The 17,274-nt window shown below is 35.6% G+C and overlaps 1 protein-coding gene across 1 annotated transcript in view; it reads right to left on the reverse strand.

The window, feature by feature from the left end:
- The window catches only part of LOC140171196 (inositol 1,4,5-trisphosphate receptor-like), a 160,100-nt gene that overhangs the window by 54,964 nt on the left and 87,862 nt on the right, over positions 1 to 17,274 (reverse strand). Inside the window, exons 22-29 of the mRNA XM_072194405.1 lie at positions 16,929 to 16,991; positions 16,076 to 16,096; positions 11,409 to 11,608; positions 7,168 to 7,300; positions 6,244 to 6,461; positions 5,028 to 5,213; positions 3,921 to 4,028; positions 3,624 to 3,767 (exon numbers count right to left, since the gene is read on the reverse strand). Coding sequence (XP_072050506.1) covers positions 3,624 to 3,767; positions 3,921 to 4,028; positions 5,028 to 5,213; positions 6,244 to 6,461; positions 7,168 to 7,300; positions 11,409 to 11,608; positions 16,076 to 16,096; positions 16,929 to 16,991 — 1,073 coding nt within the window. The remainder of the gene's footprint in view (positions 1 to 3,623; positions 3,768 to 3,920; positions 4,029 to 5,027; positions 5,214 to 6,243; positions 6,462 to 7,167; positions 7,301 to 11,408; positions 11,609 to 16,075; positions 16,097 to 16,928; positions 16,992 to 17,274) is intronic.

Here is a 17,274-nt window from a genome sequence, read left to right on the forward strand (position 1 = left end):
TCCACCATGCTTTCAGCTGGACGTTGTAATAGTAAAAGTCAAATTTATCATTCCCATACACAAGCCTGAACCATTTGTACAGAGCGAAGATTAACTATAATAAAATTATCATTATGCCGAATAACAAAATGACATAGCCAGAGTTATACTGTATACTTGTGCATCTTTTTATGTTGTGTATCTTTACAAAATTTTACACACATGAGCATTTTTTATTTTATAAGGCACATAATCTGAAAATCTTTATATGTTGATGATTAAGAAATAAGATAAGCAGAAAGAAATAGCAGTGTGATTAATTGGAAGGTTATTATGCAAAATCAATCATGACACTCTCAACAACAAACTGGCAACCCTATAAACAGGCATGAGAATGGCTTTTTTGAAAACTGCCTGAAAAGGCGTGTGAATCTTGCCTTAAAAGGCCCAAAACAGGCTGGAAAAAAAATGAGTAAATTTGGACAATAAAACTGCTTGAATTCAGGCAAAAGCCAGAAAATTATCAAGTTCTTATGCCAATGCTAATTATATCTATGCATACACACCAGGTAAATCTACTGTTCTGCAAATAACTTGATTGTCAATAAAGCATTCTTGAAGATGTTCATCAGGACTGTTCATGGTAAACTGGTATTTGTAAATTCATACAACTAGTCCAAATATTTCCACTTACTTGCAGACGTTTCGGAAACTCACACTTTCCGTTATCGATGCTATTGTTGCAGTGACGATCTGTATACAGCAGATGATTTTTGCTGCTTAGCAACCGAGTTGCCAGCAATAGCATCGATAAAGGAAACTGTGAGTTTCCGAAACGTCTGCAAGTAAGTGGACATTTTTGGACTAGTTGTATGAAATTACAAATATCTGTCAATAAGCAGTTATTTCAGAATTCTTTCATACAAATCCAAAATTTTGAGTTGATGTTATATACCTCAATGACAGTTTCGTGCTAAGACTTGACACTTTCTCAAATTGACTGATGAGAAAGAGGGGTACCAAAACACTCAACTGAGATGAAGGGAATTACTTTCTTCCACATATTTATTACCAAGTCCTAACAGTGTCATCTACGCCAGCTCCAACAAGAATCAGCCGATGATGTGTAGGGATTGGTCAGTCAATTTGAGAAAGTACCAAGTCTTAGTACAAAACTGACCGATCGAGTGCGTAACATCAACTCAAAATTTTTAACTTGTATAAAAGAATTATGAAATAACTGCCTCACTCTACTGTGTCTGACTTTTAGTTGATTCAACTGGCAATACATGTAGAGCTTTGTTTCAAAACCCCTTACATCCACTTGAGCAATTTTGAGAAAACATCAAAAATCATCAAAAAATCATAAGGGGGTATGCAACAAAAGCAGTTTTGGGGGGAATGCTTATCCTTCCCAGGCATCCCGCCAAAAACTGCTTTTGTTGTAAACCCCCTTATATCAGTGATTGTTTAGATGATTTTTTGATGTTTTCTTAAAATTGCTCCAGTGGATATAAGGGTTTTGAAACAAAGCTCTTCACATGTAGAGTTAAACACTATGTTAAGAAATTTCAATCTCTGAAATACTTCATGGCGTGCCTCCATGCATTTTCATTAAATGCATCAAAATATATACTTCTTTACTCTTATTAATTTTCCCACCTATCAATTTATCTTCTGTGAAGATGCTGTAATGTGTTCTGTACATGTGTTAAATCATTACATAGCTTTAACCAATGACACAGACTGAGTATGTAAAGCTGATGAATCAGTAAGTAAAGAAAACAAGGACAACTTTATTACTTGTTTGAGACCCTCCCTCCTCACATTTGTAATGGATCATTCCAAGATGGAATCCTACATGCAATGAATTGAGCCATGCAGTCTGAATTGGTTGACAGGACCTTGACTGAATTGACCTTTTTGGTAAATCCCTTAAGCTTTTGCGGGTAGACCCGTGATATCGTCATTTGACGGCACGTCGATACGCACATCATATAGTGATCATCGCTACTGCGCATTTCAAAGCCGTGAAGTATGTAATAACGATGTGCGCATCGGCGTGACAAAATTCCAGGTCTACCCGCAAAGGATTATGAGATTCACCGAAGAGGTCAATTGCAGTCCTGATGAGAACACGTCACATGACCAGTCCATGGCCATCACATGCACTCCATGAAGGCATCACATGCACATCATGCAAGCTGCAAACCTGACTGCATGGGAGGCGTGAATAGCGACATAATCCACAGATTACTAGCTGCTTGGGTCTGCCACCCGTGCTACTTGCTTCCTGCTGATAATTAAGCAAGCAAAACAAAAATACCAAAATGTGACGTGGTGACAAAAACAGAAATGAACAAAAACAAAAATGCTAACAAAGAACAGATCTATGTATTGTATATTAACAGAAAACAAGGGTAAATTACTTTTAAAAAAGCAGAAAAGATCAAAATTCATGAGAGCTGTTATTGAATTATTGCTTTCTTTCTGCAATTTTAACTAATTTGCAACAACCATTCTTAGCCTATTGTAACAAAGTTAGCTTTATTATTTACAGATTAGTTGCTAGCATGATTATTCACATAATGACAGAGCATATATTTCACATGCTTTTTAGTATGTGCCTTTATTTGCCTGTTCTTTGCTTTGCATACTTTGTGTACTTGTGTCTACATCCCTTTGCTGTGCATCAGGATATAGTCACAACCATCCAACCCCCTCTGAAGTATTTGGGACATATATATCTTGCACTCAAATAACATGTTTCAGTGTTATTACATCATCTTGAGTAAACTTGTTGTTACATACTTTACTTATCCAGATTTTGCACTTATCCAGCCATTTCTAGTCACCGCAAGATAAAAGAGATTGGAGTGCACTTCCTATTAAACCATGTAAAATCCATCCCTGTCCTATGAGATCAGGGTCCTGTTACACAAATATTTATGACATATCTTATCCATTGATTTAATAGGGGATTACGTGTGGCAAATCAATCGTAAGATCGATCGTAAGCCTTTGTGAAACAGGCCCCTGGTGTTGATTACAGAAAAATACAGCACTCATTTTTTGTTTTTGGAATTAAAAACAATATTATCTTGATTTGCCAAATGAAGCATACATAAATACTAAACCTTTTGTTAGTTCTAACTGGTAATTTTAATATTTTTGTAATTTGAGGGAAAATGGGACAAAAACATGCAATTTTGCATGTTTTCTTACATTTGTAGTCACAAAATTCTAAGATTTGACACAAGTCTAAGCATTTAAAATCTTTTGTATAGGCTAAGGGTTAGCTCGTATTAAAATATTGTATATTACTTTAGATAAGTGGTTATGAAAAAGATTAGAAAATGTGTTTCCCAAAAAATTAGAATGCATAAATTAAAATTTGTCTGGCTTGATTGTCAGAGCATATGAAAAACACCATAAAAAGCTTGTTTTGGCCCTTATTTAATCAAATATTAAAATCTGACTCTCATTTGCCAGTTAGAACTAACTAAATGATTAGGATTTAGTTATGTTTCTTTTTGCAAAACAGTATAATATATTTTAATCCAAAAATATTAATGCTGTATTTTTCTGGAATGGGGAGTAGACTGCATATCTATAGTCAAATGATATTGATATAAACTCTTTACCTTTTCATATGGAATCTGCAGGAGTTCCAGGACTACACTATGTGCTCCCATGTTGCGCAGTAACCTCTGATCTTGTTTGCGATTTTTGCGAGCACCAGTACTGCTGCTACCAGACACACAAAGTCCACTTAGCCGAGTTAAAATCTACAAGGAGAGAAATGTAGACACAATGTTTGGTTTTTCCTGTATTATGGTGAGGGCATAACTGTAAGATATTATAAATAAGGCTAAAGAAAGAAAGTATAATTGTGTACAAACTGATGAGCAGGGATTGTGATAAATCTGTGGTCACTTTACCTCTTCAATTGTTTTGTAGTTAGCACCACTACCATGGTCCAGTCTAGGTGCATTGTCAAGATCCATGGACATAGAGCCTCCATCAACAGTGCTGGTTGACTGCTTATACTGAAATCAGATAGCAAATAATATAGAAAATCTATTAAAATATGCACTGAAAATACAAGAATTTAACAAATCAAAGAGAATTTGTATGGAAGATGATATCCAACCAAAATGTATTATTCTTTGAAAGAGGCATTGATTGGGGTGAAAGGCAATAATTCAGTTGGGTATGGTACTTAAACTGTCCACCTCCTGTGATCCATAGCATACTGTTGCTTCATGGTGAAATATGAATCTTGTTTTAAGGGATATTTGAACTCTGGTTTATTTCTTCTGACAATGAAGAAATGGTTGCAAATTTGGACTTATTCTGGCTAGGGCATGCATTGAAGCACAAAATCAGACAAATTGTCTGGTTTGGAGAAATTAGGTTGATATGCATCTCAATAATTTGTAGCATTGACAGAGAAGTAATTCATTGGTAGAGCACCAGTGCAGTCACCTTCAGAGCCTTATTTCACCCTAATACAGATGAGCACTCCATTATAATGCCTCTTTGAAGGTGTCTTGGGAAGTATTTCTTGAGCTGCATATCTCCTTGTCTTAGGTAGGCATCAAACAATTCTCTGAGGTCTCAGGACTTAGGACCAGACTCTGGTGGGTTAAACCGGTTTTAAGGGATCCCAACTAGCATATATAAGTAACTACTCGGTCTTAAGCTGCCATTATTCATAAGTTGTTCAAATAGACAAAAATCCAAAAATTCATTTTAAAGGAAAATGTCATCTTTAACTTAATACCTCGTTTCTGAAAATTGAGCAAGAAACGATGGAGACTTCTGGCCAAAAAGTGTAAAAAATTTGAGCTGTTAAAACTGATCATAAGTTCACTTCTTATATCTCAAGGTATAACTGGGCTATACCAGTTGAAATCCATATACCCCCTACGGAAGACATGACCTTAATCTCCCACACAGGGAGTATGATTTGAAATCTACACCCCCTGTGTGAGGGATAAAGGTCATGTCTTCCATTTCAGGTAGATATTACATCAACTACTTACAAGTTTTCCACCTCCTTTCTTGCCTGAATTGTCCTTGCCATCCTTGCTTTTCTTAGTCTTTGACGAATCCTGTTTATTCTTGTATACCCAGAGTTCCGATTTCTCCACCAGGAGTCTAAGCTGATCCAAGTCTGTTTTGATTTGTTTGTAGTTATCTACTTCATTGTTTGTTACAAGCAGTTGTACCTGAAATGAAACAAGCAAGGAGATTAGACCCAAAGAGTACCAATTCAAAATTGCCCTCAGCGTAACGCTATAGACTAATTCCAATCAGCCGTCTACACTATGCATGTACTATGTTATGCTTCGTAGTGACGACTGATTAACTTACAGTTCATATCGTGACAGACTCCTGAAACTATTCAATGCGACTTTGGTTTGTGCACCATAGCGCGACTGACTAACGGCGCCCATGTACCACGTCGCTGTACCGCGCCGTTGTGACAAGATCATGCATTGAAGTTCTAAAAACAACAAACTCGGTCAATTTGGACACAACTGCGCATGCTCTATGCCACAGGAATCCTGTTGCAAAATCTGTCACTTTTTTCCATGTAGTTTTCTCAGTCGTCAATCCAGACGGTTGACGACTGAGGGCAGAAGTCTAGTAACGCTATGCTACATCTGCCATATTGGTTTGTCATGCATGGGGACCAAAAGAGTGTACATACAACATTTATCAGCAAGAGCACAAAATAGAACAATAATTAGCGTCTTTGAACTTGAGCATTACAAAGGTTTTCACAGGTAGTGCTTAATACATATTACTGGCACAATGACCTATTTGCAAAATGCACAAGAGGGCACTTCAAGCTGCAAATCAAAAGTTAGCAGGTATAGGCCCCCTAGATATAATTTATAATTAACTTGCATCTTTTTGTGGGAATCCGTACTTTACATGAGAAAATGAGCAGTTAATACAGGGAATAGCCATTCACATTTAATTTAGGATTTAAAGACAGTGTGTGATCTGACGTTACTGTTCCAAACCAAGGCTACATTTTGTACATTACAATGCATTAGGCCTGTAGTAAGGCCCTCTATAACAATACGCATACTAAGAATGAGCATGTTATGAGGAATTATATTCAAAATTTATTATCGCTTAACATACTTATGGGCATTGGTCACATCTTAAGAACAGTTACACAATTATTTTGAACAGAAAATCAAATAAATTACATATTTTTCAAAAACAAAATCAAAATGAGTGTACCTGTTTGAATGCTAGCAGTACTTCTTGTCTTTGACTGAAATGTCTAAACAACAGCATCAAAGCACCTGATACCAAAGGTGGGTAATCATGCATAGTCAGGTGAAGCAGAACACGCAGGAATGTGCGCCCTCCTTGGGCATCAAAGTCCAAGTCTGCACCTTCATTTTGCTCCTCAAAAATGAGTTCAGCCTGGTCACCAATAGCCTCTAGGTTGATGCCTGAAGGAGATAATAAATGTGTGATAAGTTTGGGAAGTATTTAAATACTTTTAATATAATGTATTATTTACTGTAATGTTCACCTTTTCAGCATTTTGAAAGCTGCCTACATTCTTTGAAAATAAATAAAACTATATATGACTCCACACTAATGTTCACCTTTTCAGCAATTTTGAACACATTTTCACAGTGATATCCCAATATCATTCTTTTTAAGGTTTACTTTCAAGTGTGTGTCCTGGTTTAAAGCATCACTTGAAAAACCAACAACAGATGTGTGAACCACTTATAGTCCTACTAATGTAGGGCGTATTGGGTGGACTAGGGGGAAACCAGACCCTATTATGAGACTATAATATCCATGTGCTCCCAAGTGAAATTTTCACCTACTGTTCTACCATTTTCTGGGAAATGGTAAATGCAACTTATGGATGTGTAGGTCCAATTGCAAGTGGGTACGCACACCCCCAAATCCATAAATACACCCACCACCGCTGCAAGAATTATTACACACACACACAACAATTAATTCACACACACACACGAGACATTTAATAGGCCTACACACCCCCACCCCGCCCCCCACCCGCAAGAATTATTACACACACACACACCCCACCCCGACAATTAATTCACACACGTACGCGAGACAATTAATACACACACACCACCCCCCACCCACCACCCATGCACCTATTTCCCTCACCTGGGTTCTCAATGGATCCTCCATCCATGCCTTGTAGTTGCCCATTGCTCTGATGTTGTTGCTCATCAAAATCTCGTTTGAAGATGGACAGCAGACATGAGATGCGATAATCAAGCCTTACATCCAAGATGAACTGCACAAAACATTAAAAATATTCCAAACTCAGTGATGGTGGTATACAGAATAAAATGGCCTAAAATGCATGCTTGTGGTCCTTAAGGTGGTACTACACCCCTGGCCAATTTTGTGCCTATTTTTGCATTTTTCTCAAAAATTAAAGCGCATTGGTGACAAGTAAGATATGTATATTTTAGGGGCAAGGACTACAACTATTGCACTGAAAATTTTATTTCAGCACAGACAACAGTTGTGGAGTTACAGTCAAAAATGAGGAAAAACCAATATTTGATCAATAAATCAATAACTACTTGTCTTGAGTCACTGAAATTTCAGTGTAGTAACTGGTTTCCTTGCCCCTACAATATACATAACTTTTGTTACCAGTGTTTTATTAGTTTTTCAGAAAAATGCAAAAATAGTCACAAATTTATCAAGGGGTGTAGTACCACCTTAAGCTTAAAAAAAGAGATTGTTTGCTTGTCCTTCAACGACTGACCCTAATCTGGGAAAAGTTTAATGTTTTTGTTTTACAGTACAAATTAATACCCACTCCAATTTTGGAAATTCCAGAAAAGGTTTTTTTTCTTTCAACATTTTTGACATCTTGAAAAGTGTTTTTTTTTACAGTTTCTACACACTTCTAAACTGTTTTAATAAAAATTCCTTTAAAAAGGAACAGGGCGAACAAATGAGGAAGTGTCAAGATAAAGGTGTAGTTATTTTATTGTTTGAACTGTTTCTATAATTCGCATCGATCATAATGAGTATGTTTTTACGCACCGCAAATGACAAGGACTACGGTACTTAGCCTATGATCTTGCAATGAGACTGTACTCAGTGTATGGACAGTGTAGCCTATTTGTCTAATCATTTTGGCTATTTAATTCTGACCATTGTGATTAAAACAGGCTTTCAGATTGGTGAGTTATTGTGTACCAAGTGATAAGACCGGGCACATATAATAAAAATACACTGGATAATTCATGACAGCCTATTTACTGGCAAAAGGTGGGCCAAATAAATCTTAGTTGATTCTTGAACACAATTTAAGCAGGAACCTTGAGGCAGAATTTGAATAGGCCTACATATTATCCTGTAACGTTTACTTAGCCTAACAGTCAATGAACGTTCATTGTTAGCATAATAAGTAGCTTTGGGTATCCTATGTTTATGAAATAAAGTGTTTACAAACGAATAACATCTGTTATACATACATATATATATATATACATCTACTTGCCAATACACTGAAAGTCTAATAGAAATGAAGGATAATGAACAATTACAGAACCTTTATTGTTGATTAATGTAGCTATGGGTATACAATGTTTACAAAATAAGAGCGTTAATGTTTTGTACATGAAGTTAACGTCTTTGCTACATAGCTAGTTGTTAATACATCGAAAATGTGACTCGAGATTTACAATTTGATGACATTCAAAATAATTTAGTATTGAAGAATTTCAACAAATCACAGAACTTTCATTTGTTGACATACTAGCAATATTGTTAACAATGTTGAAAATCATGTTCATAAGCGTAACATCCTCTATAGGCCTACATCTATTTATTAATGTTCATAAACGTATAACAATTTGCCCGGCCGTATGGCATTTTCCAATATACTGGTTAATTTTGTGGGGTTCATTATCGAACCCCAACGGTTTTAGCTTGTATTTATATTATTTATTAACATAGGCCTATTTGTTTGTGATATTTCAAGCGTTTTAAAATTTCAAAATAATCCCATTCAATTACACGGTTGACGGTGGAAATTTACTGAATTTAGAGAATGCACTGCGACCACCACCTGAAATCTATCAAAATAATATTATTAACTAATCCCATAAACTGTTCAAATAACAGCCCTCACTTAACAGACATTTTAGTCTCAATTGACAGGATCTATAAGTGCTAAAGTAAATATATTTTCTCTTTATCGCCTGCCTAAGTTTCCCCATTTAAGGGATGGAGTATGAACGTTTGGACAGTATTTATTGTGAGACATTAGAGCACATCAGACATGTTGAATTGCATTCTGAATACTGAAGAATGTCCTTTTGATATAAAATAATTTTCATTTTTGAAATTCGCAAATGATGATTTTTACTTAAAGTGTATGTAGGCGGATGAAAAAGCCGACGATCAATTGAAAATTTTGACCTTTCAGATTAAAGATATGGATCTTTTTCCCAAAACACAAAAAATTAGGTCATTTTGGGAAAAAGTCCATATTTTCAATATGAAAGGTCAAAATTTTCAATTGACCGGCTTTTCTTCCCAGCTACATACACTTTAAGAATATGTCATTAGATTTATAAAATTTACTTCGAGGACTGTTATATTATCAAAAATATGAAAAATATCAAATTTTAATAATTTGTCATAAAATTTGTATTACATCGTGATATTCAAAAAATGAAAATTATTTGATATCAGAAAGACATTCTTCGTATTAGGAATGCAATTCCATATGTCTGATGTGCTCTCATGTCCCACAAAAAATACTATCGAAACGCCCATTCCAGATCCCTTAAGTACCGTACTCTCTTTAATTTAGTCAAGTTTGTGTTTGTATAAATGAATTCAGTTATATAAACACAGCCTCCTGAAATGGACATGTTGACATAAATTAATTGATGTGTGCCCGGGATGTGTGCTTAAAGTATCATTAACAAGTAGTTTGCCAGTATCAATAAAACTATAATGAGGCTATTAATGTAGCCCAACTGTACGCATAATCTGGCAATACCGTTAAATCTTGAAGAAATGAAAAATATCTGTTGCAATTTTCTGATTTGCATAAAAGTAATTCTAGTTCATCCAAGTTGTAAAACAATTATTTCTTTTAATACAAACACATGCCTTGGTAAGACAACTTTATAGCACTGTTTGAATATCAACATGAAGTAGTAATGACAAATTTAAATGTACACTATCGCCTCTGTAGTTTCCTGATTACATAGACAGCACGATTATTTTATTTTTATTCTGCAACGCTGTGAGGAAATAAGTATGCCAAAACCCATCGCAATAAGGACGAAAAATGCTTTGCATTTTTCGCCCAAAAACATGAATGAAGTGGTGGAGAAATATCCCACTTCACAACTATTTGGGCAATTTATTAAGCTAATCAAAGGCATGCAGTCATGTTTTGGTAATGAAAAAAAAATCCAGACTGACCTACCTAATTCTAAAAAAATTCTAAAAAAGGACAAGCAAACTATCTTTTTTTTTTTTTTTTATTTCAAAAAAAATTGCTTAATATTAAATTGTATTTTTATTGCCAGTTAGTTCCGACTAAAGTATTAGGTTTGAGCTATGTTTTTAATGGCAAACAGGATGGTATTGTTTAAGGTTGGTCTGAACCCTGGAATTATGAAAACTTTCGGGCCTCATAACTGCTAAATTATTAGTCTAAAGAATATAAAAGTATACATTTTAGAATGGAAATGACTTGATGAATTCATCTGTGAGGTCCAATTTGGGCCAAAATGCTCATTTTTGGTGAAAATCCCCCAAAACGGGGTTTTTGGCCCAAATTTTTTTTGCAACCTAACAAAAAAATTGTTTGGCCAAAAAATTTTTTACTAATTTTTAAAACTAGATAAAAATATCTAGGGACCGTTTTTTCATTTTTTTGAATTTTGACCAACTTCACCAAAAATATTTGAAATTTGGACGAAAATCAGGCTTTTTTATGATTTTTTTGAAAATTTTGCATTTTTTGACCAGTTTTGGTGCAAATTTCTCAAAGTTGGTCAAAATTCAAAAAAAAAAAAAAAAAAAAACGGTCCCTAGATATTTTTATCTAGTTTTTAAAAATTAATAAAAGAATTTTTTTGGCCAAACAATTTTTTTGTTACGTTGCACGAAAAACTTTGGGCCTTTTCTCCAAAATGAGCATTTTGGCCCAAATTGGACCTCACAGATGAATTCAGCAAGTCATTTCCAGTCTAAAATGTATACTTTTATATTCTTTAGACTAATAATTTAGCAGTTATGAAGCCCGAAAGTTTCCATAATTCCAGGGTTAAGACCACCCTTAATGGTATAAAATTATTACTGTGTTTGTTCTATAATCAGGAGGTTCACATTAAAAGTGAAGACCTGAATTGTACCTGCAAGATCTGGATGATCTTCAGCTTGGTCTCCATCACCAATTCATCCTCTTTACTCTTACTTGCACCACTCCCTGGCTTGGTCAACATAGCACTACGACCAGGTACATTCATTGCATTATGAGGTATTCCACTACCAAGCACCATGTTGGTCATCACAGCTCCCACACCATGGATGGAACGAAACACACCACCTTTACCTGGAGGGAAGAGGGTTTATCGTCTGGTTAAAGTTGGTTTCGTACTTATAGTACAAGGACTATTTAAAAATGTATCAATCATGAAGTGTGTTTTTTGCTTAAAAATTGGCAATGGTTTTATGAGAACAAAATTATATTGCAGGTGGTTACATAATTCATACGTAATATTATTTTCCTTTATAAAAAAAAAAAAAAAAAAAGGTTTGTCTCACGAACATTTGCCAAAAAAAGCTAAGTGCTATGCTTTTTTTTTTTTTTTTTTTTTTGGTTTAGAAGCTATGCTAATGCGTTTTTTTTGTTTTGTTTTTTTTTAGCCTGAGACAAATGAAAATCACAAGACAGGTATTGGAAAACTACAAGTGGTCTTACAATGAAAGAGAAGCAACAAATTTACAATGTTAATATTCTGTAACTGTATTTTATTTGCCTTCCTAGAGCTGATCACTATTAAAAATCAGTGCAAAATACAAAGTTACGATACAAATGTTGGTATGAGCGAGATTTGATGTTTCCATAGAGGTGAATATTTAGAAATGAGCTGGGACCCCTATTAGATCCGTCTGGCTCATACCAGCTTTCATCAGAGCCGGTCGACATTGTAGGTAAAACGGCTCAATTGCCGGAAAATACGGGTTACCGCTTCGCCCCGACACCCACTCATTTTTTAGGGCATTCAGAGTAACCGAATCGGCGCACCGATGCAGTGCCCAATTCCTCAGCACAGTCCCCCTGTTTTAACTATCTACGAATACTGAACAATCATGTTGAAATAAACGGTAAAAAATTCGTTAAAAAACAGCTACAAAAAATACAAAAATTTATGAAAACAACATGGCTTCACTCGATCGCAGAGTTCTCCGTGAGGCTAAGTCCTTTATATTGCATCCACTTTGCTTGCCGGGCTTTACGCTCCGTGCGCTGCAAGGATGGCGTGAAACTAGCGAGACTGAGGCTACGGTGTGGGTTCCGGGCTATCTGCAACCCTAATGGCATACGCGCTGCCTGACATTTTCGATGGTTTTCTGACATTGAGGAATTCATTTTTACTACGTTGGTCGAACTATCGGGAACCGGAAAAATCGGGAAAAAAAAAAAACCTTTAAAAAGGCGGTCAGCGCCAGACAAACGCAGCTGTATCGCTTTCACATACTTATGCGCGCGGGTTCGTGAGACAAACCTTTTTTTTTTTTTTTGGCCTAATGAAACCCTCGCAAAACTTCCTGTTCTACACATAGAACCTTCACTTCAGATCTAAATGTCAGTGGTTGACTATGCCATAGACCATTCTTCTACTTGACATGCTTCAGCCATAGAGGGGGTAAATATCCTTGAAAACAATAATTGGACTATTAATTGATATCAAGACTATTTTCCCAATCTATGGCTGAAGCATGCCGATTAGAAGAATAGTGTATAGCTACATTTGTAATACAATTGAAAAATAACAAAAACAGATGTTTTAGTCAGCATCAGTTATAGGCCTAATTCATAAATATCACTGTCTTCAGTGTGATGCATTTGTTGCTATGGCAAGCATCGGTACTTAACCAATGAGATGCTTTGTTTTATGACCTGAATCAATCAACCAATCAGTATCACTTCCACATTTACTTTCACACAACTTTAGCAAACACTACTGCATGGTGTAGATTAATAACATACAGATAGCACCCCAACAGGCAAAGTCCAGCATCATCTCTTAATGAGGGCCAATGATTCCATGAAACGTGAGAGATTAAAATGCTACATCCACTCTGTGCCTGGTATGGTGTATTTTTCAAAGCGCAATTTTGATATCTTAAGCAACACCAAGCACATTTTTTTATACACAGGCGATAGAACAATCGGCCCACATGGACATATGCATGAACTCTCACTGCATACAAAGCACTGGGACTTTTCCTATTGGACGCTGTCTGTTTTTATTTATTAGTCTATGTGCATGATACACTACAGTAACAATTTCACTTGAATGAACACCACAGCTGCCTACAGCTGTATGTGATCCGACTGCGATCATATGTCACGTATTTCAAAGTACAACTCAAACGCACAACCATGGATACAATAATGAAAATACTAACCAATCATGAATGAGTTAGTATGGTTGGATTCACTTCCATGTTACGCACACACTGGTGTTCATCACCCAGTGTACATGGACAATCATCATGCTGTAGACAGCTGTGTTCATTCAAATACAATTTCTACTGTAAGGTCCAGAATAAGATATTATGTTCCAATTAAACTGCATACAGATTTTGGAACTTTTTGTGATATTTAGTGCACTGCTACGATGTACGATTGTAAACAGCACAATTGTTAATTTTAGCGTCAGCGGTGAAAACAAAGAAAAGTAAGAACATGCTTTTTAACAAAATGCACAGAAAGAACTGACAACCTTGATACCACTATTCGCTGGTGTAGTGCACGTTAGAATATGACCGTTGCTAGGTCAACTGGCTCATGCTTTCTTTGGTACGAACCACTGATGGAAATGATCACAACACAAAGCCTACAACATATCATAATTTAGAACAAGTGTATGAGTCCAGGCGTGAACCATACCAGTAACCAATGGTTACTAACGTGCACTCTGCGGCAGCGAATAGTCAATAGCTGTAAACCTTTGATGAAAGCGTACTTTACTATGCATGTTGCATGCTAACTATGTTAAAAACACTTGTTACGATTGGCTGTTGACATGATTTACTGTTATTGATTCTCTGAATGTGTTGTATGCATTGTTAGTTCTGAATGTCAACATTGCAGAAGTACCCTCTCATCAAAAATTTACAGCAATTTACTATACAAATATGCTCTAAAACCACTTCACTTTGCAGGAACTTCATTTCACAAATCACTGATTTTGCAAATTCAGAAATTCCTGATATTTGTCTATTTGTTATGAATGTGAAATGGTCAAATTTGAACAATTCATAAAAATATAATTTCATGAATCTGAGTTTTTCATTAAAAATGAAGTTGTTTTACAGTATACCAACTAGTAAAACCATGCTGGTCCAATTGTCCAATTGCTCAATTGCACCAACACCTCATTACCTAATGACCAAAATTAATATCACCTTCCCTGCCTCTATTTATGCAAGTACCAGACTGGGCACAATTTTATAAAACACGGGTCACCACACAAAGAATGTCAGTTATGATTAAGTTTTAGGATTAGGTTTGAGATTTTATGTTGTGTCCCTTATTTGCTCCTACACACCACCCCTGTAAAAGATTTTTGAAATATCTTCCATAGGAGGAGTATGTTTTTAAATGCAATTGGTAAAGGTTAATGATTTTGAAACCCATATTCCCCCTGTATTATGGCTAACCTATATTTTCCACAACTGGAGTGAGTATTTCAAATGGAAGTTACCCAATTTGTCTATTCTATTCAAAACTCATACTCCCTCTGTGGAAGACTTTTGCTAAATCTTCCATAGGGGCAAGATTTTAAATGGAATAGCCCAATGGTATGACAATTTTATGTAATGTATATTCAAACATAGTCCACCCATACAAACAGAAATCTAGCTGTGCATTGTACAGTGTTCCAATTTGAGCAGGCTCCAACAAACATGTTAATTTCTTCAGATGTTTACTACATGTATTTTGACTTAGCTGTGTGCATGGTAGGTTATATGTAAGCTATTGTTCCTGAAATTCTACCATATTTGACTGAACATTTGATGTAAAAACATTTTTGCATATTAGCACTGTAATACAATTGTTGCATAATTGGGCTATTCCAGTTGAAATCCATACACCCCCTATGGAAGACATGACCTTTATTTCCCACACAGGGGGTGTAAATTTGAAATAGAGTCAATCATTCAGTTAACTCCATTTGAAAAAGATCAAGGTCATATCTTCCACAGGGATTTCAAGTGGAATAGCCTGTTATGTGCAAGAACATCTATGTGCACAGCCAGCCAATAGCTGCCACTTGTACTATTACAATAATTCACTGAACTATGAAATGTAATCAAGAAAATCAACATCTTACACTCTGCTGAATATGTAATTTACATAATGCAGCTATTCAACCAAGATGTTCTTACATGGTAATCTTTTCAGAATGACAACACTTGAGAAAAATTAACAGATTTGTTGGACCTGCATTTTGGGACACCAAACCAGATCTGATCTAATCAGGCTAAAGTCTGCAATAATGAAACCGAGATATATATGCAAAAAGTGAGGAGGAAAAAGCAATAAAAAATGTAAGAAAAAGTTCATAATTTTACAAGAGACCTTGGGATCAACATCAGTAATTGTAGGTACTGAGCAAGTTAGTAATGGTAGTAACTTAATTTCAAAATTTCAAACTTTGGCCTGAGTGGATCAGATCGGATCACATATACAACATACACTATTAACAGCAACCAGGTGCAATGTCAAAAGAATCAAAATTAAAAGAAAGAAAAATGCAAGTCATGTGACTGACAATACGCCTACCTGAGGCCTGTTTTGGTGGTTCTGTTGATAACAGGCCATGTAATGGATGCATTCAAATGAAGGAAGGAACATAAAATGATAGGTTAGTAATGAGTCATCAAACAGCATGCTACATAGGGGTTAATGATATCATGGAAACAAGATGCACATTCGTCCAAGCGGGTGCCTCCTGGTCACGTGGAAGGCGCCCTCATGGATAGAGAGGCAGATCGGAATCAAACCTCTCTTGTTATCACAAATCACTGCGAGTGAAAATAGAACAAACTGAAATGTAAAATAAAAATGATGGGATTTGCTTTCATGACAATGAGTTACTGCCACCCTCTTCGTAAAATTTGACAGGTACATGTACCCCTTCAGGACAAAGGCACTGTATGTGAACATAGGTGCTGAATTTGGAAGATGTGAATGAAATTGAAGGAGATTTGGCAAAGTCAGGAAGGTGCACCTTCCAAACGAAGGCAAGTCAGTGATCAAAAGATATTTGAAATAAAAGTTGCAAAATAGAAGCATTAAATTTGACTATAATTGAAAAGATTTTGTGCGATGGTTTGCTAGCTGCTGAGGCTGTAGCAGGTTTGATGCTTTTTTTAGTCAAAACTTTTTTTGTTTAGATTTTAGTGTTTTCAGGTGATCATGCTTTTAGAAATAAAAGTTGCATATGAACAAAATGTGAAAATGCAAAAAATGCAAAGTGCACATAATATTCTTTCTCCAAAAGACGGAGTTCCTTCATGGTTCGTAAGATGAATGAAATCAAGTGATATGATAAGGACTGCTGTTTTTAGTATGATCAAAAGATTTGAACATGCTATCATTAAACAAGTCCAAAGTAGAAAGCTTATCCACTCACTGCTACTATGTGGTGAAGTGAAATTGTACGGCTGTTGAAGAAACTCATGCACTAGCGTTTTAGCTATAAAAGTTTGAGATAAAATAGAAAAACTATCAGTATTTCACGTGTAGAATTATGCACATTATGAGAGAGAGAAAGAGATAATTTAAAGTATTTGTTTGAAAAGAAATCTGGTAGAACATCAAACAGCGACATGGAAAATATGCAACTATTTTTTGGGGAAAATAGAAAAACTATCAATCTTTCACATGTAGAATTATGCACATTATGAGAGAGAGAAAGCGAAAATTTAAAGTATTTGTTTGTAAAGAAATCTGGTAGAACATCAAACAGCGACATGGAA

Source organism: Amphiura filiformis, chromosome 15, assembly GCF_039555335.1.
Source record: "Amphiura filiformis chromosome 15, Afil_fr2py, whole genome shotgun sequence".
NCBI classification, from domain to species: domain Eukaryota; kingdom Metazoa; phylum Echinodermata; class Ophiuroidea; order Amphilepidida; family Amphiuridae; genus Amphiura; species Amphiura filiformis.